The sequence below is a fragment of the Odocoileus virginianus genome, chromosome 4, assembly GCF_023699985.2.
Source record: "Odocoileus virginianus isolate 20LAN1187 ecotype Illinois chromosome 4, Ovbor_1.2, whole genome shotgun sequence".
NCBI classification, from domain to species: Eukaryota; Metazoa; Chordata; class Mammalia; order Artiodactyla; family Cervidae; genus Odocoileus; species Odocoileus virginianus.
Genome location: NC_069677.1, coordinates 389681 through 415260, shown reverse-complemented (window position 1 = coordinate 415260; position 25580 = coordinate 389681). Strand labels below are relative to the sequence as shown.

Here is a 25580-nt window from a genome sequence, read left to right as displayed (position 1 = left end):
AAATAAATGCAAAAGAAACTAAAGAGACCATAGCAAATATCAACAAGGATAAAAGCTGGTTTTTTGAAAAGATAAACAAAATTGACAAACCATTAGCAAGACTCATTAAGAAACAATGGGAGAAGAACCAAATTAACAAAATTAGAAATGAAAATGGAGAGATCACAACAGACAACACTGAAATACAAAGGATCGTAAGAGACTACTACCAGCAGCTCTATGCCAATAAAATGGACAACTTGGAAGAAATGGACAAGTTCTTAGAGAAGTATAACTTTCCAAAACTGAACCAGGAAGAAATAGAAGATCTTAACAAACCCATCACAAGCAAGGAAATCGAAACTGTAAATAGAAATCTTACAGCAAACAAAAGTCCAGGACCAGATGGCTTCACAGCTGAATTCTACCAAAAATTTAGAGAAGAGCTAACACCTATCTTACTCAAACTCTTCCAGAAAATTGCAGAAGAAGGTAAACTTCCAAACTTATTCTATGAAGCCACCATCACCCTAATTCCAAAACCAGACAAAGATGCCACAAGAAAAGAAAGCTACAGGCCAATATCACTGATGAACACAGATGCAAAAATCCTTAACAAAATTCTAGCAAACAGAATCCAACAACATATTAAAAAAACCATACACCATGACCAAGTGGGCTTTATCCCAGGAATGCAAGGATTCTTTAATATCCACAAATCAATCAATGTGATACACCACATTAACAAATTGAAAAATAAAAACCATATGATTATCTCAATAGATGCAGAAAAAGCCTTTGACAAAAATTCAACATCCATTCATGATAAAAACTCTCCAGAAAGCAGGAATAGAAGGAGCATACCTCAACATAATAAAAGCTATATATGACAAACCCACAGCAAGCATCACCCTCAATGGTGAAAAATTGAAAGCATTTCCCCTGAAATCAGAAACAAGACAAGGGTGCCCACTCTCACACTATTATTCAACATAGTTTTGGAAGTTTTGGCCACAGCAATCAGGGCAGAAAAAGAAGTAAGAGGAGTCCAGATAGGAAAAGAAGAAGTGAAACTCTCTCTGTTTGCAGATGACATGATCCTCTACATAGAAAACCCTAAAGACTCTACCAGAAAATTACTAGAACTAATCAACGAATACAGTCAAGTTGCAGGATATAAAATTAACACACAGAAATCTCTTGCATTCCTATACACTAACAATGAGAAAACAGAAAGAGAAATTAAGGAAACAATACCATTCACCATTGCAACAAAAAGAATAAAATACTTAGGAGTATATCTACCTAAAGAAACAAAAGACTTATACATAGAAAACTATAAAGCACTGATGAAAGAAATCAAAGAGGACACAAACAGATGGAGAAATATACTGTGTTCATGGATGGGAAGAATCGATATTGTCAAAATGGCTATACTACCCAAAGCAATCTATAGATTCAATGCAATCCCTATCAAGCTACCAACGGTATTTTTCACAGAACTAGAACAAATAATTTCACAATTTGTATGGAAATACAAAAAACCTCTAATAGCCAAAGTAATCTTGAGAAAGAAGAATGGAACTGGAGGAATCAACCTGCCTGACTTCAGACTCTACTACAAAGCCACAGTCATCAAGACAGTATGGTACTGGCACAAAGACAGAAAAATAGATCAACAGAACAGAATAGAAAGCCCAGAGATAAATCCACGAACCTATGGTCACCTTATCTTTGACAAAGGAGGCAAGGATATACAATGGAAAAAAGACAACTCTTTAACAAGTGGTGCTGGGAAAACTGGTCAACCACTTGTAAAGAATGAAACTAGAACACTTTCTAATACCATACACAAAAATAAACTCCAAATGGATTAAAGATCTAAACGTAAGACCAGAAACTATAGAACTCCTAGAGGAGAACATAGGCAAAACACTCTCTGACATAAATCACAGCAGGATCCTCTATGACCCACATCCCAGAATATTAGAAACAAAAGCAAAAATGAACAAATGGGACCTAATGAAACTTAAAAGCTTTTGCACAACAAAGGAAACTATAAGCAAGGTGAAAAGACAGCCCTCAGATTGGGAGAAAATAATAGCAAACGAAGCAACAGACAAAGGATTAATCTCAAAAATATACAAGCAACTCCTCCAGCTCAACTCCAGAAAAATAAATGACCCAATCAAAAAATGGGCCAAAGAACTAAACAGACATTTCTCCAAGGAAGACATACAGATGGCTAAAAAACACATGAAAAGATGCTCAACATCACTCATTATCAGAGAAATGCAAATCAAACCACAATGAGGTACCATTATACGCCAGTCAGGATGGCTGCTATCCAAAAGTCTACAAGCAATAAATGCTGGAGAGGGTGTGGAGAAAAGGGAACCCTCTTACACTGTTGGTGGGAATGCAAACTCGTACAGCCGCTATGGAAAACAGTGTGGAGATTTCTTAAAAAACTGGAAATAGAACTGCCATATGACCCAGCAATCCCACTTCTGGGCATACAGACCGAGGAAACCAGATCTGAAAGAGACACGTGCACCCAGTGTTCATCGTAGCACTGTTTATAATAGCCAGGACATGGAAGCAACCTAGATGCCCACCAGCGGACGAATGGATAAGGAAGCGGTGGTACATATACACCATGGAATATTACTCAGCCATTAAAAAGAATTCATTTGAATCAGTTTTAATGAGATGGATGAAACTGGAGCCCATTATACAGAGCCAAGTAAGCCAGAAAGATAAAGACCATTACAGTATACTAACACATATATATTGAGTTTAGAAAGATGGTAACAATAATCCCATATGCAAAACAGAAAAAGAGACACAGATGTATAGAACAGACTTTTGGACTCTGTGGGAGAAGGCGAGGGTGTGATGTTTCAAGAGAACAGCATCGAAACATGTATATTATCTAGGGTGAAACAGATCACCAGCCCAGGTTGGATGCATGAGACAAGTGCTCGGGCCTGGTGCACTGGGAAGACCCAGAGGGATCTGGTGGAGAGGGAGGTGGGAGGGGGGATCGGGATGGGGAATACATATAAATCCATGGCTGATTCATGTCAATGTATGACAAAAACAACTGCAATGTTGTGGGGTAGTTGGCCTCCAACTAGTAGAAATAAATGGAAAAAAAGAAAAAAAAAAAGAAACTGCAAAATTCAAGAGAAGGAATGCATATAGGTCTCAAAAACTATGAAATTGAGAACTAGAACAAAGTGAAGACTGTTACTTCTGTCTCTCCATACCTCCCTCTGTACCTCTCTAGTCAACTGGATGTATGTCCAACACACATATACACATCCTGTTCTGTTTCTCTAAGGAACCATGAAAAATAGACCTATTTTAGGAAGAATGAAGAAAAAGCAAGGTGGGGGTGTGGAAGGGAGATTAATTTACTTTAAGAAATTGGTTCACATGATTGCGGAGACTTGACAAGTTCAAAATATGCAGAGTAGTCCATAAGGCTGGAAACCCTGGGTAAGAGTTGCACTTGGAGTCTGAAGGAAGACTGCTGGCAGAGATCCCTTTCCTACAAGGTCAGTCTTTTTCTATTAAGCCTTCAACTGATTGGATGAGGCCCACCCATATTTTGGAGGGTAATTTGCTTTATTCAAAGTCTACTGACTTAGAGGGATTCTCTGGTGGCTCGGATGGTAAAGAGACTGCCTGCAATGTGGGAGACCCGGGTTTGATCCCTGGGTCAGGAACATCCCCTGGAGAAGGAAATGGCAACCCACTCCAGTCCTCTTGCCTGGAAAATCCCACTGACAGAGGAGCCTGGCAGGCTACAGTTCATGAGGTTGCAAAGATTCATACACCACTAAATGACTTCACTTTCTTTCACTGACTTAAATATTAATTTCATCTAAAAATACTTTCACAGAAATATCTAGAATAGCGTTTGACCAAATATTGGGTTAACATGGCTAGCCAAGTTTACACACTAAATTAACCATTGCAGTAGGAAAAGTAAGGAAGGAAAGGGATGAACTACTCCTCTTAATTCTGGTTTCAAAATTCTTTGAGAAAATACTCTGGTTTGTCCTGTTGTGTGCAGTGCCCACCACCGGGCCAAATAATTTTAAGCAGGGGGTGATATCTGGTAAAAGGACTATAATTAGTCCGGCTCACATGAAGTGCCCATCATGAACCAATACATTATGGCTTGAGAGGAGGTGGGGTTATTTTGTACAAAATAGTTGTCAAATACAAAACGAGGTATCTCATAAATGGGAAAGTCATTAATTAGTACCTTATAAAGGTACTTTTAATATGTCAGCATGTTTTTCGATGGAGAAACCTCGAATTTCTGTCTTTCAAGGATTTTCATGTGATTTTAACTATGGCTAATTCATTTTCTATCATGTTGTAAATAAGCTCTTATGGAGAAATAATGGTTTTCACTCCATTTATGTATCTAAAATTGATTTCATCTACTTTTCTCTGCATATCTTCTAGCTTCAACAACTACTTCATCTATGGACAGAAAGCAGAGCACTGTAACACTTCCTACAGAAGGTAGTATGCTTTTCTCTTTTTTTGAGGCCAATACTGAAGCATGAAATGTTGAGCTTACTTAGAAACAGAGTCAGTGGTCTGGACTGAGTGCCAGCTTTGTGCCCAGTTGAAGAAAATGGTGATCTGAACGCTGTAGGATAAGGAACCTGAATGTCCTCCCCTAAAGCAGTTCAATTCCACTGGAAGACTATGGAGTGTTCTCTGTCAGGCACTGTGCTGGGCTTTGTGGGGAACATAAGAGTAACAAGACTATCAAAGAGCCCCAAGGGGGCCCAGTTTTGTGGGGGAACCCAGCCATCAGAAGCTCAGCTATCAGACAGACAGAGGAGGTAAGCACTCATAGCAAGTGTATCATATGTGTAGAAAGGGAGTGGTTAAGCACCAAGGCTTAGAAAAGGGTTCACAGAGCATATAGCAGTAAACTGGGTCTTAAAGAAAGGGTATTTAAATAGAAAAAAAGCAGTATATGACCACCTTAGAGAGTGAAAACAATGTGAGAAATGACAGAGAAATAGAATTGTACTTGGTGTTTTTTCTGGAGTGTGGAGGCAATGTGGTCAAATGTAAAGTGAGTCAATGTGAAAAAGAGGGTTTTCAAAGCCAATATGAAGCCATTTAAATTTGTCCTTTAGGCCATAAGTGATGTTTGGAGGGTTTTAGAGTTGAGGGAATGACATCTGTGTTGTAGAATGATATATTGGCTGCAGTGTAAGGTATGAACTGAAGGGAGAAGAGTTTTGAGACAGAGACAGAATTTAGGAGGCTTTTGCAACAATCTAGGTACATGGTGACAGGGACTTAATCTAGGGTATGGTAGTGAGAAAAGAAAGAGAATGCCCCAAAACCAATTGAAATCTGTGTGCACATTTATAGACAAGGGATGCAGAAAAGATGAGATATGACTGCTGATTTGGAAACAAAGATGAGACTCTATCCTCTACCTTCTCTGTGAAGTAGGAGGCAAAATCACTGTAGCTGATCACAGGCATGCACAAAAAATATATTTGCAGATAGGAACCAAATCCATTGAGTGTGGGGTTGGCTCTGACCATTGTGTAAATTATCACAACAGGTACGAAAATGAAAGAAGAGAATGAAGAAAGAGTGAAATAACAGCAATACCACAAGAACTATCATTATACATGAAGGGTGATTGAAGTTCAGAGAATGGAAGATGAAAGGACATAAAATATCTGCCATGCTTGGAATCTTCACTGTTAGAGTTACTTCTTTGGATATTGTGCCCCTGTTCAAGTGTGCTTATTTGACTGGCAAGTACATTCCCTTAAAAAAACAGAACTTGAGGATAAATACTAGCAAAAACATTAAACTTATACTGTTTACAAGGAAAGTTCAAACTCCTAAGAACACAAAGGAATATTCACACCTTGCTATCTCTTCAGTCTCTTTATCTTTCTGGTGTTATCTTCATCATCCTTCCCTTGTGTACAGACCTGTTTACCCACACCCACTCTAGTTGTTTTCCACAAAGTTTTAATACTTTATATATTTCACGTGATTCCTTATGTAATTAGAAAGTTCTTGCTTGTATCTACATCTTTGACAAGAGATTCCCTCTGGAAGGGAATACTGCTTGGAGTAATGGGAAGAATATGATTTAACCGCCACCACTCTGCTTTTTAAAATCCTCCATCTTCCTTCATTAGTTGTGTGATCTTTGTTTGGCTGTAAAATGCAAGGACTTGAGTACATCTCTGAAGAGGCAGGTGACACCAAAAGATGAGAAGGGAGATATTAAATGCAGAGTTTAGTACAGACAAGCTTCATCCATATAAGCTTCTTGCCCATTATAGCTGATTCTATTTATGAAGAAATAACTGACATGCACTTCTGTTAGAGGTGAATTGTAACAGACACACCTAATTAGCATATCTCACCAAACCCCTGCCAAGCACAGAAACATTATGTGAGTTTATGGGAAAGAGTGAGCTTTTAAGTTGGAAAATATCTGTAGGCTTGCAGGGCTGAATTTTTACTTTAAAAGATGGACAAAAGGAATCAATTTCTTTATTTAATTCTCATAATTACATTTAATGTCTGAAAATAAAATCTGCAAGCAAACTTCACAGTTGAATGGTCTGGTAGTATAATTGAATAGGAAAAAAGGAAGGAAGGAAAGAAGGAAGAACAAGAGGGAAGGAGTGAGGGAAGGAGGAAATAAGGAAGATCTGTTGATTTTACTGACTTTGGGATTCTCCAAATAAAAAATGTACTTAAAAAATTTCCAGCTTGTTTAAAAAATTCCCAGCTTGCTTAACCTGAATGCCATTCTACTTAATGCTTGTCTGAAGTGCTACTCTTAGGAATAGGCATTTAGTTCTGAGGTTACTGATTTATTCTCTCATCAAAACTTAGAAAGAGACAAAACATCACTTATTATTCCCTTTTCTATCCTGTAGAGTATGAATTACAAGATAAATCTGCTAGTCTCTATGAGCAAAAGATTGGATTTAGAACACTGTCTTTATCTTAGAGATTCTGTTTTCTCATCTGTTTGTTTTATAGACATCAAATCTCCTGAACTAATGTTATAACACTTGAAAAATTTTGCTGCATATATAATTCATGTTGCTTTCTTAATGATTCATAATACAGGATGAAGTTGGTTAATCTTTGGATAAGTTTAATACTTTATATATTCTCCAGGCAAGGATACTGTAGTGAGTTGTAATTTCCTTCTCCAGGGTTATATATATTTAGTGTAATTTCTTATGTAAGTTTAATATTTCTGGAATATGACCACCAGCAAAGTTCAAGTACAATGTCATGTAATATACTGTGAATTAATTTTAACACATGAAGTTCTATAAAGAGCTTTTCTCTTATTATTTTTGTGTTTGTGCCTGTGTGGGTGTCTAGTTAAAACTTCGTTATTGATACTAGCGGATGCAAAGGCTATGCTCTATTGCCCTCCTGTGCTGTGGACAAATGTGCTGGCAGTAACATGGGAAATAGTCCTCAGAGACAAGCTGCCCTGCTTCAGAGCCTACAGACGTGATACAAATCAGACCATAGAAGAAAACTGTACTGACAAGAGAATAACCTGGGCCTCCAGATCTGATGAGAATCCTGCCGTTCAGGTTGATCCAGTGGCCATCACTCACGATGGGAATTACACGTGTCAAATAATAACAAATGATGGGAATTTCCATCATGGCTACCACTTCCAAGTGTTAGGTTAGGAACATCATATATTTTGGTATTTCCAATTACCAGATTTGGGACGGAAACAAATCTCTCAATTCTGTGCCCCAGGTTTTAAGATTGAAGCATTTCCCCTACATTTCTGCAGTGCCCCCTGAAGTGACCCTTGATCAAACTGAGAATGGAACTGCAGTGTGCAAGGCAGCTGCAAGGAAGCCGGCTGCACAGATCTCCTGGACCCCAGAGAGTGATTGTGTCACTGAGCAAGAGCCTTACTGGGGTGATGGCACAGTGACTGTCCAGAGTACATGCCGCTGGGGGGCCACCATGTGATTGCTGTGCCCTGCTCTGTCTCCCACTTGACTGGCAGCAAAAGTCTGTCCATAGAGCTGGATAAAGGTAAGTGCCTGTTTCTTTCATGAACTTGATGCTCAGTCTTTTTCTTTATAGATGATTGTGAATAACCAAGCAGAAGGTAAGAAAACTTATGCTTCTAATTCAGAGATAGTCTCTAAAACTTAACTGAGTAATGCATTAGTATACTAGAGAAATCATATTCCTTTATTAGATAGAAGGAATTAGTTTAATAACTCCTTACTAATATATTCTCCTAATATATTTTATTCTGGCACTGTAAAAGTACTTTGAGATTAATTATTGGTTGTTGCTGTTTAGCCACTCAGTTGTGTCCGACTCTTTGTAACCCATGGACTGCAGAACTCCAGGCTTCCCTGTCCTTCACCATCTCCCTGAGTTTATGCAAATTCATGTCCATTGAGTCAGTGATGCCATCCAACCATCTCATCCTCGGTCATCCCCTTTTCCTCCTGCCCTCAATCTTTCCCAGCATTAGGGTCTTTTCCAATGAGTCATCTCTTGGCATCAAGTGATCAAAATATTGGAGCTTCAGATTCAGCATCAGTCCTTCCAGTGAGTATTCAGGGTTGATTTGCTTTAGGATTAACTGGTTTGATCTCCTTGCTGTCCAAGGGACTCTCAAGAGTGTTCTCCAGCACCACAGTTACGCTCAGCTTTCTTTATGGTCCAACTCTCATATCCATACATGACTACTGGAAAAACCATAGCTTTGATTATATGGAATTTTGTGGGCAAAGTGATGTCTCAGCTTTTTTATATGCTATCTAGGTTCATTGTAACTTTTCTTCCAAGAAGCAAGAGTCTTTTAATTTCATGGCTGCAGTCACCATCTATGGTGATTTTGGAACCCAAGAAAACAAATTTTGTCACTGTTTCCATTTTTTCCCCATCAATTTGCCATGAAGTGATGGGGCCGGATGCCGTGATCTTCATTTTTTGAATGTTGGGTTTTAAGCCAGTTTTTTTCACTATTCTCTTTCACCTTCATCAAGAGGATCTTTAGTTCCTCTTTGCTTTCTGCCATTAGGGTGTTGCTATTTGCATATCTGAGGTTATTGCTATTTCTCCCAGCAATCTTGATTCCAACTTGAGCTTCATCCAGCCCAGCATTTTGCATTATGTACTCTGCATAGAAGTTAAATAAGTAGGGTGACAAAATACAGCCTTGACATACTCCTTTCACAATTTTGAACCAGTTCCTTGTTTCATATCTGATTCTAACTGTTGCTTTTTGACCTGCTACAAGTTTCTCAGGAGGCAGGTAAGGTGGTCTTAAATTCCCATCTCTTTAAGAGTTTTTCAGTTTGTTGTGATCCACACAGTCAAAGGCTTTAGTGTAGTCAATGAAGCAGAAGTAAATGTTTCTTTGAAATTCTATTGCTTTTTCTAAGACCCAACTGGTATTGACTCTGGTTCAGCCACCTTTTCTAAATGCATCTAGTAGATCTGAAAGTTCTCAGTTCACCTATTGTTTAAGCCTGTCTTGAAGGATTTTGAGCAGTACCTTGCTAGCATGTGAAATGAGTGTAACTCTATGGTAGTTTGAATATTCTTTGGCATTGCCTTTCTTCGGGATTGGAATGAAAACTGACCTTTTCCAGTCCTTGTGGCCACTACTGAGGTTTCCAAATTTGCTGGAATATTGAGTGCAGTACTTTAACAGCATCATCTTTTAGGACTTGAAATAGTTCAACTGGAATTCCATCACCTCCACTAGCTTTCTTCATAGTGATGCTTCCTAAGGCCCACTTGACTTCACATTCCAGGATGTCTGGCTTTAGGCGAGTGAGCACACCATTGTGTTTATCTGGGTCATGAAGATCTTTTTGTATAGCTCTTCTGTGTGTTTTTGCCACCTCTTCTTAATCTCTTATGCTTCTGTTAGGTCCATACCTTTTATTGATTCAAAATATCAATACTTATAAATCATTTAACAATACTTACTCAGTAGATAGTCAAGAACAATAATAACTTCTTTCCTGATATTTCCATTTTTTATAGTACTCACCCCTTTACTGCTACTCTGAGTTACAGAGATTTCCTTCTCCCTTGCTGTCTGAAACCAATTCATTGACAAAACATTTTTTCAATGTTATTATGTATTTAAAGCTGGTGATACAAAGATGAAAAGACAAAATTCATGCTTTATTATTTTTCCAGGGAACATAATCTGTTGATTAGGAGCAATGTCTTTGGTAACACATGCCTCTCATTTACCAAATGTGTAACTTTGAACAGTAAGTTCTGTGTCTCAAGATTTTGTTTTTAACTGATATATAACATTGTATTAGCTTCAGATGTACAACACAATATTTGATGCTTGTTTTTGTGAAATTATCATCAAAATAGATCTAGTTAATGTCTCATGGTTTCTTCATCTGTTAAATAAGATAAAAGTACCCACATCACAGAGTTATTATGTCAATCAAGTAAAATCATATATGTATTTAACATGGTGCCTAGCACAAAGTCAGTACTCAATAAATATTAGCTGCTGTACTTATTATATGAAAGACTATTGGCTATTATATTAACTATATCAATACATTAGATATTATACTCTTTATAATAACATTATTAAAAATAATATCTATTAATTATTCATCATAACATCTCTTATATTGATCTGTGTTTCTGCAACAGCTTTATATAGCATACAGTTCACCCATTTAAGGTGCATTATTCAATGGTCTTTGAACATAGTTGTATAGCCATCACTAAATCAATTTTAGAACATATTCATCACTTCAAAACAAAACGCTTTACCTCCTTAATTCCAATATTCCTCTAGTTTTAGGCAATCACTTAATCTACTTTCTGTCACAATAGGTTTTCCTATTTTGGACATTTCATATAAATGGAACTATAATGAGGCCTTTGTGATTGGTTTCTTTTACTTAGCATATTTTTTCAAGAATTATCCATGCTGGGGTTTCCCTGGTGGTAAAGTGGTTAAGAATCCAACTGCTAACGCAGGGGACACTGGTTGGATCCCTGGTCCAGAAACTAAGATCCCACATGCCTCAGGGCAACTAAGCCTGTATAGTACAACTACTGAGCCCCATGCATCGTAACTACTGAAGCCTTCACACCCTAGAGACTCTGCCTCGCAAGAAGAGAAACCAATTCAATGAGAAGTCTGTACACCACTAGAGAGTAGCCCCCACTTGCAGCAACTAGATAAAGCCTCCATGCAACAACAACAACAAAAAGAATCACCCATGTTGTAGCATGTATCAATACATTCACTTCTTTTTTACATGTATTTATATTATTTATTTTAAATTAGGTTTTTAAAATAACACAAATAATATATACTTTTCTGATAATTTGTAGAACAAATTAAATACAGATAAGAAAACAGCCTGCATTTACCCTTCTGGATTTTAATATACAAATAGCCCATTATTCAGTGTAGAAAAATCAGGAAATATAGACAAGAAAGAAAATAAACAAACACAATCCCAGCCCAAAATAACCATGGTTAACTTTTTGGTGCATATCCTTTCATAAGTATATTTACACACACACACACACACACACACACACACACACACACACACATATATATGTCCACATATAGATAAATATGGGCTTCCCTGGTAGCTCAGACAGTAAAGAATCTGCCTGCCTGCAATATGGGAGACCTAGGTTCAATCCCTGGGTTGAGAAGATCCCCTGGAGGAGGGCATGGCAACCCACTCCAATATTCTTGCCTGCCTGGAGAATTCCATGGACAGAGGATTCTTGGCAGGCTACAGTCATGGGGTCTCAAAAGAGTTGGAAATGATTTGGTGGCCAAACAACAACAACAAACACATCTATATATTTCCCTCAAACCCCAGCAATTAACTTTGTGTGGGAACTGAGATTATAGGTTCTAATGGACAATACTACTCCATGAGTTGATCTGTTGGACTAATTCCTACTAACTCAGGTATTAACACAGCTTTTAATTAATTGTTCCATTAATGTTTTATAGCTTCTACTCATTCTAGCAGTGCAATAAAATATATAGATAATATTTATATGAGTACATGCACTTCTAATCTTTATTTTCCAGTATCCATCAGATGAACAGAGAAGCCTGGAGCGCTGCAGTTCATGGGGTTGCAAAGAGTTCGACACAACTTAGTGACTGAACAGCACCAGCAACAATCCATCTCCCACCAACTCTAGGCTCTTATTTTATACTTATTGATTCTAGACTGAATTATTTATTTCCAGGCCCACCTGACCTTCTCTTCTGTAAACCAAACATTCAACCTGTACTCTATTTTCCTCTTCCATGTCCTCAGAAGCTTGGCTTCATTAATTATCCTTGCTATCCTTTGTTCAGTCTTTTCTGTTTCATAAATCCTCTCCCTAAGACTGATTATATAAACATGCCTGTTTTCCTTTCATACTTAAAACAAGATGCTATGAATTCCTCAAGCTCTTAGCTCTTGTCCTTTACTCATATCCAATATTTGAAAAAGAGGATTCTAAACAAGGTATTGATTTCTGAAATATACAAACTGCTCATACAGCCTAATATCAAAAGAACAAACAACCCAATTGAAAAGTGAGCAGAAGACCTAAATAGACATTTCTCCAAAGGAGACATACAGATGACCAACAGGCACATGAAAAGACACTCAACATTGCTAATTATTAGAGAAATGCAAATTAAAACTACAATGAGGTATTACCTCACAACAGTCAGAATGGCCATTATCAAAAAATCTGCAAATAATAAACACTGGAGAGGGTATGGAGGAAAGGGAACCCTCCTACACTGCTGGTGGAAATGTAAATTGGTACAGCCACTAAGAACAGTGTGGAGATTCATTAAAAAATCACAGTCCCACTCCTAGGTATATATCTGGAAACAATGGAAACTCTATTATCTTTGAAAAGATATACATACCCCTGTCAGGAAGCATTTAACAGGAGGCTTCCTGTGTGCTGTTTTGGATCTGTCAGGAATCCTCTGGTCCTTATTAATTCCTGAGTATTCAGGAATTAAGAGGAGAGGCACGCCTTTCCTGGGGCTGAGGAATCCAGGCATTTCCTTCATTAGTTTCTCATTATGGTGATAAGTACCCTCTTCCTTTTTATGAACCATACGGTAAAAAGTGATTGTTTACAACTCTCTCTCTTTGATAGGGATCGCCTTATGTTTTGTAAGTCTGGAATTTTAATCTTTATCTTTGCTGAGAATAACTACTTTGTAAGACAGTATATATGCCCACACCATGTTGATTAAAACACCTTGGCTCCATCAGAGCTTGGGTCCCCATGTCTCTCTCTCTCTCTTTCTGACTGATTCCCTGGAGTGTGAAAGCCAGCTGCATAACCCAGGGAATATTAGCCTCTTTCCTTCTTTCACTCTCTCATCGTCGACTCTGGACCACTAGGTTCCAGTCCAATAAAGGACCAACATACCCCAATATTCATAGCACTATTTACAATAGCCAAGACATGGAAGCAATATAACTACATATATACAATGGATTATCATTCAACCACAAAAAAGAATGAAATAATGCTATCTGCAGCAACATGGATGGACTTAAGAGATTGTCATACTAAGTGAAGTAAGTCGGACAGAGAGAGACAAATATCAAATGGTATGTAGAATCTTTAAAAAATGATATAAATAACTTATGTACAAACTAGGAATAGACTCAAAGACATAGAAAAAAAATTTATGGTTCAGTCAGTTCAGTCGCTCAGTAGTATCTGACTCTTTGCGACCCCATGAACCACAGCATGCCAGGCCTCCCTGTCTATCACCAACTACCCGAGTTCACCAAATTCATGTCCATTGAGTCGGTGATGCTATCCAATCATCTCATCCTCTGTCGTCCCTTCTCCTCCTGCCCTCAATCTTTCCCAGCATCAGGGTCTTTTCCAATGAGTCAGCTCTTCACATCAGGTGGCCAAAGTATTGGAATTTCAGCTGCAACATCAGTCCTTCCAATGAACACCCAGGACTGATCTCCTTTAGGATGGACTGGTTGGATCTCCTTGCAGTCCAAGAGACTCTCAAGAGTCTTCTCCAACACCACAGTTCAAAAGCATCAATTTTTTGGTGCTCAGCTTTCTTTATAGTCCAACTCTCACATCCATACATGACTACTGGAAAAACCATAGCCGTGACTAGACAGACCCTTTGTTGGCAAAGTAATGTCTCTGCTTTTTAATATGCTGGCTAGGATGGTCATAACTTTCATTCCAAGGAGAAAGTGTCTTTTACTTTCATGGCTGCAATCACCATCTACAGTGATCTTGGAGCCCAAATAAACAGTCAGCCACTGTTTCCACTGTTTCCCCATCTATTTGCCATGACGTGATGGGACCGGATGCCATGATCTTAGTTTCCTGAATGTTGAGCTTTAAGTCAACTTTTTCACTCTCCTCTTTCACTTTCATCAAGAAGTTCTTTAGTTCTTCTTCACTTTCTGCCATAAGGGTGGTGTCATCTGCATATCTGAGGTTATTGATACTTCTCCTGACAATCTTGATTCCAGATTGTGCTTTCTCCATCCCAACATCTGTCATGATGTACTCTGCATATAAGTTAAATAAGCAGGGTGACAATATACAGCTTTGACGTACTCCTTTTCCTATTTGGAACCAGTCTGTTGTTCCATGTCCAGTTCTAACTGTTGCTTCCTGACCTGTTTACAGGTTTCTCAAGAGGCAGGTCAGGTGGTCTAGTAATTAAGCTAATTTATGGTTACCAAATGGAAAAGCATGGGGGAGGGATAAGTTAGGAGTTTGCGATTAAGAGATACAGACTACTATGTATAAAATAGGTAAACAAGAAGGAACTACTGTATATAACAGGGAACTATATTCAGTGTCTTGTAATAATGTATACTGGAAAAGAGTCTCAAGAAGTATTTACATAAATCTGAAATACTTTGCTGTATACCTGAAACTAAAATGATATTGTTAATCAACTACATTTCAATTTTAAAAGTCTAAAAAAAGGAGTATTTTATATTTACTATCTTTTCTATGCCACCTCACATCTGCTCCTCACATGCATCTCTTTGCACATAAAATGTTCTAACAGAAGGTACTAAAGTTCTCTCAGATGCCAAATAAAATATAAAGTTTTTATTCCTTGTTATTAATTAGCTTCTTTATGATATTTGATGTGGTCTCTCCTCCCTTTTCATCTGTTTTAATTCATATTCACTTTGTTCTCTTATTAACATATAGCCAACTTATTAGTCTTCTTTAATAGATATATTTTCAACTACTCATTCCAAGAAGGAAGGTATTTCAATGCATTCCATCACTGACTCTCTTCTCTTTTCATTTTTACATCTTTTCCTTGAGGGATCTCTTCGGGACCCATGACTTCAGCCACATCTGATTCTTGACTCTTAAATCTGTATTTTGAGCCCAGATTTCTCTCCTCGGCTCATTGTTGTTGTTTTAGTCATTAAGTTGTGTCTGGTTCTTTTGCGGCTTCATGGACTGTAGCCCTCCAGGCTCCTCTATCCATGGGATTTCCCAGGCAAGAATACTTGAGTGGATTGTCATTTCCTTCTCCAGGGGATCTTCTTGACTGAGGGATTGAGCCTGGACTCTTGTATTGCAGGTGGATTCTTTACCGTTGAGCCACCAGGGAAGCCCCTCTCCTTAGCTACCCAAGATCAATATCAATTTCTAACTGACCAGCTTCACCCAAATGCATCAGGGGCATCTCAACGTGCATATATTCTGAACTGTAATTCCTCTACTCTAGTTCAGACAGTAAAAAATCTGCCTGCAATGCGGGAGACCCAGGTTCAGTCCCTGCTTTGAGAAGATCCCCTGAAGAAAGGAATGGCACCACCCACTGCAGTATTCTTGCCTGGAGAATTCCATGGACAGAGGAGCCTGGCAGGCTACAGTCCATGGTGTCGCAAAGAGTCAGACAGGACTGAGGGACTAACACCCCTTCTGAAGCTCCACACGTGTATTTCATCTCATGATAAATGACTCAAGCCAGAAAATTAAAGACATCATCCTACAATAGCACTCTTTCTTATTTCTCATAATGAAAATCAGTTCCTATCTTTTACTGATTCTGCTTTAAATTATTTCTTAAATCCAGACCTTTTTCTTTCTTCTGACTGCACTAATTGAGCACATGATCATCTCTCTCCAGCATTATTTCATTGCCCTTGTAACAGGTCTTCTGGCCCTAACTTACCTTCCTCCATTCTCCTACTCTGTGGCCAGTGACTTCCAAGATGAAAAACAGGCTGCTCCCCTACTTAAGTGTGCCCAGGGCCTTCTCTTTGCCACTTGGAAAGTTAAACCCTTTCGGCCTGCTGCTCTGCTTGCCTCATATCTTGCTAGTCTCCAGCCTGTCCTAAGCAGGCTGACACCCCACCTGACACCCCACTCTAAGCATGTGGGCCTCTTGGGGCTCCTCAAAAGTGTTATCCTCTTTTGGTCCTCTCCTCTTTACAAGCAATTTCTACCTCTTCACAGTGTACTTCTTTCCCCAACTCTCTTCTATTCTGTTCAATCAATTCCTATTGAAGTTTTAAGACTATTTGATATAATTCTTCTGCGGTAACTTCTTTCATCCTGCAGTTTGGTTAACTGTTCCTTCTCTGGGCTCACATAATGCCTCATGCATGCCTCTGAGTACTTCCATAGCCTTTTAATTAACTACCCATTTCTCTGATTCCCAGTACAGTGTAAGCTCCTTGAGAATGTTGTTGTTGTTGTTCAGTTGCTAAATCATGTCCAACTCCTTGTGACCCCATGGACTGCAGCATGACAGGCTTCCTTGTCCTTCACTATCTCCTAGAGTTTGCTCAACTCTTGTCCACCAAGTCCGTGATGTTATTTAACTATCTCACGTCTGCCACCCCCTTCTCTTTTGTGCCTTCAATCTTTCCCAGCATCAAGGTCTTTTCCAATGAGTTGGCTCTTCGCATCTGGTGGCCAAAGTATTGCAGCTTCAGCTTCAGCATCAGTCCTTCCGAAGAATATTCAGGGTTGATTTCCTTTAGGATTGACTGGTTTGATCTTCTTGCAGTCCAAGGGACTTTCAAGAGTCTTCTCCATCACCACAGTTCAAAAACATCAACTCTTTGGCATGCAGCCTTCTTTATGGTCCAACTGTCACATTCATACATGACAACTGAAAAAACCATAGCTTTGATTATATGGACTTTTGTCAGCAAAATGATATCTCTGCTTTTTAATACACTATGTTTGTCATAGCCTTTCTTCCATGAAGGAAACGTCTTTTAATTTCATGACTGCAGTCACTGTCTGCAGTGATTTTGGAGCCTAAGAAAATAAAGTCTGTCACTGTTTCCATTGTTTCCCCATCTATTTCCATAAAGTGATGGGACCAGATGCCATGATCTTAGTTTTTTGAATGTTGAGTTTTAAGCCAACTTTTTCACTCTCCTCTTTCACACTCAATAAGAGGCTCTTTAGCTCCCCTTGAGAGTGGGAACCATACTATTCAGTTCTACATCTCCAGAGTTTGACACACTGTGTGGCAGTTACAAATAATTGCAGACTTAAATTCAGATCATCACTGCCTTCTCTATATATTACACTCTATGCTCCAGGTATGATTGAAGTTAAAAAGCAAACTCTGTGGGAGAAGGCGAGGGTGGGATGTTTCGAGAGAACAACATCGAAACATGTATATTATCTAGGTTGAAACAGATCACCAGCCCAGGTTGGATGCATGAGACAAGTGCTTGGGCCTGGTGCACTGAGAAAACCCAGAGGGATTGGGTGGAGAGGGAGGTGGGAGGGGGGATCGGGATGGGGAACACATGTAAATCCATAGCTGATTCATGTCAATGTATGACAAAAACCACTACAATATTGTAAAGTAATTAGCTTCCAACTAATAAAAATAAAAGAAAAAAGAAGAAGCAAAGCCACTCAGTCATGTCCGACTCTTTGCGACCTCATGGGCTGTGGCCTACGAGGCTCCTCCGTCCATGGGATTTTCCAGGCAAGAATACTGGAGTGGGTTGCCATTTCCTTCTTCTTCAAATCTTTGCTCATATTGTTTCTTTCCCTTGAAAGTCTTTTTCTTCAGCTTTTAGCCTATTTAATTCTTTTACCAGCAAGACTCAGTTCAGATTTCACTATGAGCTCCCTGTTAGAGCTGACTAAGCTTCTTTATTCCTTAGATAATTTACTACCTATAATACTTACTTAGCACTGCTTTTTTCTCTTAAAGGTTATCTTTTCATTGTCTAGATCTGACTTTCCAATCGAATTGTGAGCTTTTTGAGGGTTGTGACGTGTCTTCTTTTGTGACAGTGCCTGATAATCAAAACACTTTCTAAATTACAGTTTGAATTCTGCTAGTGTATCATTCTTTCAGGACAGAATTTAGCAATGGTATTTTTGTTTTTATACATGCTATGTTTTTAGTAAATATTTTCTGAATGAATAAAGGCACAGTAAGCATTGTTAAAACTTCCCAATTCTATAAGAAGAAAGTAAAATGTACTTTCTGACTTCCTATGTAAATGTTAATCTTTGAGCATTATTCTTAAATATTTTGAGCACTAGCCTGCTAATTTAGACCTTGAGCAGATTATTTAACAGGATGACATGACCTTTTGAATGAAAAATTAGATTAGTACTTAGACTTCACACACTCTTTTGGCTGTCATTTTTGTAGGAGAAAAGACCAGAATGATGACCCCAACTATTCCCATTTTATCTTTTCAACAGTTCTTGGGGGGCATTTCACAGATGAATAAATGAAATCAGGAAGATATAAAATACCCTACTAATGGTATTACAGCAACTCAGTGACAAAACCATTTTACTGTGGGGAAAGTACTATCAAATAGCACTCAAAATATCTAAGAATAATGACCAAAGACTAACATTTACATAAGATGTCATAAAGTACATTTATGTTTTTCTTATAAAATTGGGAAGATTTAAAGATGCTTACTGTGTATTTATTCATTCAGAAAATATTTTAGTAAGTATTTTAATAAATATTTAATAAGATACCGTGTACAAAAGCAAAGATACCGTTGCTAAATTCAGTCTTGAAAGAACAATACACTAGCAGAATTCTTTTTGATTATGATGATCTGTGAACTTTCAAGAATATTTCAAAAGGCCCTTTTAAACTATAGACTCTGATTTGTTCATTAGAAGAATTTTTGAAATGGCTCTTCACCTCTGCCTATGTTATCTATGTTTAAAGGTGTCAGAACCCTGGGGTTTCCAGGATCAGACTTACTGATCATTCTCTGCATGAAATTCTCTCTTTTGTTGGTTATCCTGGTCTTCGTGGGATTCATCTACTTCCAGAGAACAAATGATTGCAGGTAGGAAATGAAAAGTGAAAACTGTAGATTCATTAGAAAGAAAACATTATCATAAGACTTTGATCGTTAAATAAATGTCCAGGAGTTGTTTTTAGTAGTACCTGTATTTTTGAAGAAACTACTAGTTGATTCCACATAAGAAACTGCTAGTCATTGGAGACAGTGCTAAATGTCACCTCACCTTTTAGAGCTGCAGTGTCTGGATTTCTTGTCTGCACTACACAATGTATTAATTGTGGTAAGAGTAAGAGTACTTGGTGGAACTCAAACCTTCTAGGGCCACTGTAAACTGGAACCTTATCTTCATTGTTATTTGTGGCAAGCCTGTAGTTTAAAAGTGTCCTTTTATATAAAGGAAAAATTTATTGTGTAAGGTGGCAGGTGATTTGGGCTATTACTTTTATTTTAAGCAAAACTCTGAGGCAGAAAATGAATGCATACTACCTGGAGAATACTAATATAAGTAGGATAGTCTAGTGGTTGAAACAAACCACTCCCAAATCTCAGTGTATTCATGCACAAAAGTTGAATTTTTGCTCACTTCACATACCAGTACAGGCTAGTGGGGCTAGGGCAGGTGTAGGAAGAATTTTGCTGTAAGCTAGAATTTTATCCTATGGCTCTGCCTTCTCAGAGTATTTTCTGTTCAGCAAGTGAATAGGAGAAATATGGGGAGATACAGAGACAGAGGACAGAGAGAGACAGAGATAGATGCAGGATTTTAGTGGAAATTGCTTCTGCTCACATTCCATTGACTAGTGCTTGTCACATAGCCACAGTAATTGCTATGGAAGCTAAAGAATGCAGTACAGCTGCCTTGGAATAAATAAAATCAGATTTTGGATACATATATCCAATCTCTGCCTACAGTAAATAATAAGACAAATGTGAAGGTTAATACCCTGTTAGTAACCAAACATGAGCCAAGAAATAAATTAGTAATAATGTCATATATAACTTACATTAGTTCTTTTCTCTCTCTTTTCAAATCATAATTCCCTCACTTTTAAGATAGAGCATAAAATGAAAGACAGTCTAGTAGTACAATTCAATTACAGCCTCAAAAATACTGTTTGCACAGATTGCTAGCTGCCTGGTGCAATGTTCATTTCCCCTTTCATCTCATAGTAGATGATTGTATTCATGATTCCAAATTTTCTCCCCTCCCTCTATCCATGTAATTTGTCAATAACCTTAGACTTCTTTCTGTAAAAAGTCTTTATGGAAAATCCTTTCCATAAAGAATTTTATTTGCATTAGCCAATAAAATGAGGCAGAAGTGGCAGTGTACCAGTTTCGAGCCTAGGTCTCAAGAGGTCCTGAAAGTTTCTATTGCTACTCCATAAGAACATGACTGAGCTAGTCTTCTGGAGGATTAGAAAGATGTAGAAAGCTGAGATACCCCAGGATCATCCCCCACTTTCTGTCAAGGCCAGCCTATGCAATTCAATAGCTGTCAGTCATCTCCTCCAGAAGTGTGAAGACCAGTCAAGGTCAGAAGAGCTGCCCAACTGACCTTCAGTTGATCTCAGACATTTGAGCAATTGTCACAGAGGTTTTTGCAGTTGTTTGATACATAGCATTGTCACATTAGGTTTCTGACACATACCTAGTAATAAAACTCCACTTTTATTTAGTGTAGAGACATACTTAGCTAAAAGATATTTCTCAGTTTCTCTTGCAACTCTGTATGACCACCCACAAAAGTTTTCACAAGTGTAAACGTACATCTTGTGTGATATTTTAGGAATCGTTCTTTAAAGAAAGAGAAGAGGCCCTTTTTTGCTTTTTATTCTTAGCTCCTACATTGCAACTCTGGTATGATGACTGGAAGTCCACCAGCCAAAGTGGGTCTTAGGTAACTTTGAGGATGGAACATAACTTATTAAGAAGGTGAAAATGAAAGATAGAAGGATCCTGGCGCTTAGTGACCATGAAGTAGCCATAGACTACCTACCTCTAAATTTTTGTGTGAGAGAGAATAAACTATTTTGTTCATGGCACTGTTGTTTTCAGTTTTACTCCATGTGCAGTTGAACTTAATCTGATTGATATAAATATCTAGCTTACCAATCATAAGATTTGCTCTCGGTCTTGCAACATGGATTATGCTCTATTCATGTGCATTTTCATGGCTTATTTTTGTTTGCCTGGATTATGAAGCAAGTTATATTCTATTCATGTGCATTGTTATGGTCTATTTTCATTCTTCCCTTAGAGGCAATTAATCAGATGTAACTTCAGAATATAGTAATCATAGGCAAGAAAGTCATCTCTAAGATAGTTGCAAAAGAATTGCTACTTGTATAAACTCAAAGAATTCTGTGGACTTACGATAGGAAAGGGTGTGGGAAGCTGGGGGTGGGCAAAGATGACCCAATAGTCAGCTAATCCCTAGACATGTGAGGACATGTCTGCATTATAAGATTGGGAAGATAAAGACACTGTTGTGGGCTCTTAGAGAGGATGTGAGCAGAAAAACAGAGGAACTGAAATCTATGGGATTTTATTATGTTCTTTTTCAACAGAAGAGACTCCATCACTGCCTGAAGAGATTTACCCAAGTTCATGTTTGTCTATTCCACTCTCACTGCCCTGATTTTCTGGGAAGAGTAAAAAGTTAAACTATTTCCTCTCAATATCCTACCTACACATAAAGATTAAAAAAAAAAGCATTATTTTCTTTTCTGAACATACATGTACATATACATGCACAACAAATTAATTGTGGTCCTAAATTGAGGGAAATTGGAGGCAATTTTTATCAAAACACAATTGAGAGCCACTAGATGGTGCTTCAACTTAATTTTTTTTTAACATTTCTAAGCAAGCTAAAATCTTACCTCAGACAGTAATCTTGAATTTTTTTTCTTTAATTTTTCTACAAAACTGTCCCTCCCTAAGACCAATTCTTGTGTCTTCTTGGGTAGTTCTGAAACAATTATAGAAGAAAAGGAAAGTGGTTTAAATTAAAATTAAGGAGAAAAATTTTTTTCATACTTGAATTATATTACCCCTATCACTGAATTTTAGTTTAAACATTTTGTCTATCAAATGTTAGTGTTAATGGCAGCAGAAGGTCAGAGCTACAAATAAGATTAGCTGGCCTTTTCCACTTCTTGGGTCCAACCCATTATCTCCTCCCCCATCATCTTTAAGAGGCCTACATGATTTTCTAAAGCTGGAAGGAAGCTACAGAAAAAGTAGGCCAACTTCCTCATTTTACAAAAGTGGAAACTAAGACTCTCAGAGTAAAGAGACGATTGGGTGTTACTCAGAAGCCAGCTGGAATGTGGACTTGCTTTGCTTGCTGATGAGAGCACTCACAAAGTGGACTTTACAGTTTGTTTTGTTTGTATTGAGAGTTTGGGTTCAAGAGAGAATTTCTGGTGGTGGTGGTTTAGTTGAAAGTTCGTGTTTGACTCTTGCGACCCCATGGCCTGTAGCCCACCAGGCTTCTCTATCCATGGGATTTCCAGGCAAGAATACTGGAGTGGGTTGCCATTTCCCTCTCCAGAGAATTTATGGGAATCCTTAAAAGGATCACAAGATGGAAAACAACACATGAAATATTCATGAGATTAATTGCTATCTTCAAAGAGAGAGTGAATATTACTGTTGTTAAAGATTGAGTTTAAAAAAAAAAAAAAGATTGAGTTTCACCATGTGCCAAGGACCTCACATGCCAGATAGATCACATCTAGACTGAGAAACAAGTGTAATGTAGAGATTTTAAAAAATACTCTTTTAAGTCTTACTTTAGGTCTTTTTTACAATCTGGATGCAAAAAAAGAGACATGAGAGGAAAATTTCACTCTTTAGGGAAGTACACCAACAGTTCAGACAGGGAAAGTAGGGCTCAGGCTGTAGATTGCATTGGAATTACCAAAACAAAGGGAACTAAAATGATCAGCATAAGTTGAAAGCGTTTTTTCTGGGATCCAGAAATAGGAATTTATGAATCTCATGAAGAATTGGGTAAGAGAAGAAACAGAATAGGCCTTAGCTACAAAAGGGGCTTCCCTAGTGGCTCAGTGGTAAAGAATCTGCTTGCCATGCAGGAGACCAGGGTTGGAAAGATCCCCAGGAGGAGGGAATAGCAACCCACTCCAGTATCCTTGACAGAGGAGCCTGGCAGTCTACAATCCCTGGAGTCACAAAGAGTCAGACACGACTGAGCAACTAATACTTTATTTACAAAAAGAGAATTGGCTGGTCATAAATTCTCTCTGAAGGGATAGCTAAAGAATTTTAGAATTAAAGATGCCTCTTTGTTAATATTTAGTTGAAATCTATTATCCACAATAGACTTAATGATTATTGGTGCTTTAGAAATGAAGGAAAAGGGAACACTGCCCACATTCTGGGGTAAACAGGACAAAGAGGGCAGCAGTTGGAAGGTCTTGTGATAAGACCAAGGATGACCAAAAATTAGGTGGGAGAGAGATGACAAGAAACCACAGAGGAAGGCAAGCACTGCTTAGGCATTTTCAAAATGCTGGGGAGGGTATTGTACTTGCCCAAACTACACTGGCTACAACTTGAGTTATTTTATTTGGACATTAAAGGAAAAGATTTTTCCAGAAGATTGGAACTCTTAAGCACTACTGGGAACTGCAAAGATGATTAGAAGTTCACAGTCTACCAATAGTTATTACTGAACTCTGAACACTTAAGATATATTATGTCCTAATAATAAGGAGAAGAACTCTATAATCTTTGAAGGTTCTGGCTAGATGTAGTATGACATTCTCCTGCCTTCTTCCCAGTGGCTTATAACTTGTAATTTTCTGAATGAGAAGAAAGAAACAGGCAATCAACTAGAAATATTCAGAAATCCTTAAATTTGTAGAGAGTGTTTTCTTCTTAGGAAACTGCAGACTCTCTCCATTATTAAACAGCCAAAAAGGCCAGGAAGACAACTTAGCAGTTGTGCTCAGTGAGAGTCCCACAGATGTCCCACCGTGTGTGCCCAGTGAGGTCCCACCGTGTATGCCCAGTGGGAGTCCCACAGATATCCCACAGTGTGTGCCCAGTGAGAGTCCCACAGATGTCCCACAGCATGCATCCAGCGAGAGTCCCCCAGATGTCCCACCGTGTGTGCCCAGTGAGGTCCCACCGTGTATGCCCAGTGAGAGTCCCACAGATGTCCCACACTGTGTCCCCAGGGAGAGTCCCACAGATGTCCCACACTGTGTGACTAGTGAGAGTCCCACAGGTGCCCCACACTGTGCTCAGTGACAGTCCCACAGATGTACTACAGTGCTCAGATGGGAAGCAGCACCCTCTGCTATTCTCTCTTGGATATGTGTTCACCTGTCTTTCTGAGCAGATCACTGAGCATTTTCTTGTCAGTGCTAGCCTATATGTTTACACTGAGAGCACTATTTCTATCCATTGCCAGCTTTGCACACATCCCCAGACAGAGTTTACATCTGAAATGGTATCAAACGGCCAGAGGGCCCCCAATTTACATTGTGGAGGGCAGAATGGAATCTATGCCAATAGAGGACAGTGTATCTCTCTGAATTCCTAGAAGTTGGTATGGTGCCTGGAATTCCTGTGGGTTGGATGGATGGATGAACAGGTGATGGAAAAAACAGTCAGTTCTAGAAGCAGGGTGTAAAGGGCTAGGATCTCAAGGAGCTATTTAAATTGATTACACCCAAGGCTGCCTATGTGCGCTCACTTGACATATTCTGAGTAAATCTGTTCCTCCATTCATAAAATATTCATTAATTACTCAATATGTGTCAGCCATAACACTAAATTCTAAAAATAAATAAGTAAAATGTGAATCAAATATTAAGTAAAATATGATGCTTGAAGATTTCACGGTAAAGAAGACAGACATATGAGTGGATCATTAAAATCCAGAATTGATGTATTAATAGAGGTATATACACAGTGCTACAGCAATAAAAGGAAGGAATACTCAATTCTGACTGAAGATGTAGCTTGTAGTTAAGGGAAAACATTGGACACATTAGGAAGCTCTCAGCTGCTGCATGAAATGGAAACTAGGGCTCTGACAGTTAAGAAGGCCACTTACTATCTTATATGACCTAAATCAAATCCCTATGATTATACAGTGGAAGTGAGAAATAGATTTAAGGGACTAGATCTGATAGACAGAGTGCCTGATGAACTATGGACGGAGGTTCGTGACACTGTACAGGAGAC

At 38.4% G+C, this 25580-nt stretch overlaps 1 protein-coding gene across 1 annotated transcript; it reads left to right on the top strand.

Annotated features, from left to right (window-relative positions):
* Window positions 1-3330: 3330 nt before the first annotated feature.
* Window positions 3331-24638, top strand: LOC110149470 (cell surface glycoprotein CD200 receptor 1-like). The gene is given in 6 exon segments (XM_020911900.2): window positions 3331-3373; window positions 4465-4524; window positions 7405-7722; window positions 7838-8011; window positions 8014-8088; window positions 24268-24638. Coding segments are annotated over 6 exon segments (1041 nt in total).
* Window positions 24639-25580: the final 942 nt, after the last annotated feature.